The 2244-nt window shown below is 39.1% G+C and overlaps 1 protein-coding gene across 1 annotated transcript; it reads right to left on the reverse strand.

Annotated features, from left to right (window-relative positions):
- Positions 1 to 272: 272 nt before the first annotated feature.
- On the reverse strand, positions 273 to 1326 carry LOC130051107 (uncharacterized). Its single transcript, XM_056152463.1, has one exon. The coding sequence runs from the start codon at positions 1284 to 1286 to the stop codon at positions 273 to 275; it is 1014 nt and encodes a 337-aa protein (XP_056008438.1). The 5' UTR covers positions 1287 to 1326.
- Between the last annotated feature and the right edge of the window lie 918 nt (positions 1327 to 2244).

Consider the following 2244-nt stretch of genomic DNA (forward strand, 5'->3'; position numbering starts at 1 on the left):
TGGATAATTCTAAAGTTTCCTGAAGTACATGTACTTTTTGGCACTAATCCTAAAGGTGACACAGTGAAATGTTCTAAAGGGGTTCATCACATGGCCCAGCTATTCTACCTTTTTAAATTCCAGTTTGAACATAATAGGCAATGATACTGGGGTGATCTGCTGTTGATTTGTGATTTTTTGATATATGAGACATATGTGGGTCACGATCAGCAACACAGCCCAACCGGAAACTCTTTTTAAACCCTTGCACTAAGTAATCTGAAAGAGATCTATCATATTGGACCAGAAAGTAATTTAGCTTGTCTGGGATAACTGGTGTTGGGAGCAGAAATTCCCCCTGAGGCTGTTGATGCTCTTGATTTGATATTTGAGGATTTATTTTTCTTATTTCCTCTACAACTGGTTCTTGAATGGTTTTCATGACATGTTTGTGAATAAAGGCATAGGTCATTTTGACACTGTTCTCCATTATTAAATGCATAACAGAAACACATTTGCGCTCTGCTTGACCCTTTCCGAAAAGGCTGTTGGGCTGGACGGGATACATATGTGACAGCTTTTATTCTGAGTTCCTCGATCGGCTTTTGCCATGGCACATTTACTGTTTCTTTCAATTGTCGAAAATTTTCATCGTAAATTCTCCAAGCCCCCTCCCCTAACATTTTGTGCATTTCCCTGATAAAGAAACAATACTTTAACAAATGCAGTGCTTGGTTTGGAGCTTTTTCAAGATATATTGCAATGAAAATCAAAAGAGCGTCTGTCGACTGATTAATAGTCAGTGATATTTTGGGTTTTGCTGACCCCTGCTGCTGAATTGTCACAGACCCAGCAGTAATATTCAACGCGACAGGATCCTCACGCTGCTGCAGCAACACACGTAAATCTATGTACTGGTTTTCCCAGATTTTCTGTTTTGTGCGTTGTGCTACCACTGCACCAAGAGGGATACCATCAGACAAAGAGATAGGATGCGAGACCATGGGTTTTGCTGGCTCACCTGTATTAAATATTTGGTTAATTAAAGTAGAGATGATATGTCTAATGTCAGGACTATTCGACTGATCCACAATGCCAGAGGACTGAGCTACAGTTGACTCTGTTGATTCCTCCGTTTCTACATGGTTTTGATTCTTGCTGCCATTTTGCTGTTTCAAAATCTCTGCAGTTAATTTCTCGTAATCGATGTTTAGTGGTTGCTTGACTGCTTTCGCCGACTGGTTATCAATTTTCGTTCTTTTTGATTTTTTTGCAGACTCGTTTGCGGCTGGCCGCTTCCGCGGCATGGTTACAACTGAGGAAAATGCAACTATTATTATAGTTACAATGTATGTATGAATTCATAATTATAAGGATAATAACCCCTGCTACAATTACATGATATTTCCCAACCTAAAGCTTTTGACAAATTTAGTTGCTCTTAAAAATAATAGCGTAAATTATATCTATAACAGTAACATGAATTACTTATATATCATGTACTGGTACATAATAATTGATTTATTGTATCTTGATTAACGTCTTGCACGAGATTTTTCACTCATATGGAGACGTCACCAAGACCGGTGAAGGGCTTCAAATTTAGGCCTAAGCTCGGCACTTACAGCCATTGAGCAGTGAGGGTTCTTTAGCGTGCCACACCTATTGTGACACAGGTCATCCGTTTTTAAGGTCATCTCCAAGGACCCGTGACATTCACACCTGATGCCGAGCGTTTGGCGATGGAACTGTCACTACCTATTTTAACGACTAAGGTCTGTCGCGGACGGGATTCGAACCCGGCCTTCCGCATGCGGGGCTAACGCTCTAACCTCTCGGCCACTGCGGCGGTTCTGGTACATAATGAACTAACATTTTAGAATCGATGCCTGTAATTACTGAAACACTTCGTATTGGCAGTCCACAAAGTAACCAATTACTTAGAAACAGTAACCCCGATTACTAAAAGAACATATACTGGTACCTAGTGAACTCGTGTCTTAGAAACAGTAACATGAATGTAGAATGTAGAGATTATATACTGTCAGATCACATAGTAAACCATTTTTTATTTAATCAGTAACAGGAATAACTTGAGATATAGTACTGAGACATAGTGAACTAATCTTAGAAACAGTAGTAGGAATTACTTATAGATCATGTACCGATACATAGTATACTAACCTATTGGAAACGGTACTTACTTATATCAAGTATTGTCAGGCCACATAGTAAATCAATTTCTTAGAAACAGTTACAAGAAAT

Source organism: Ostrea edulis, chromosome 10, assembly GCF_947568905.1.
Source record: "Ostrea edulis chromosome 10, xbOstEdul1.1, whole genome shotgun sequence".
Lineage (NCBI taxonomy): Eukaryota > Metazoa > Mollusca > Bivalvia > Ostreida > Ostreidae > Ostrea > Ostrea edulis.

Coding starts and splice junctions, on each gene's coding strand:
- LOC130051107 (XM_056152463.1), bottom strand. CDS start 1,286: ATGCCGCGGAAGCGGCCAGCCGCAAACGAGTCTGCAAAAAAATCAAAA.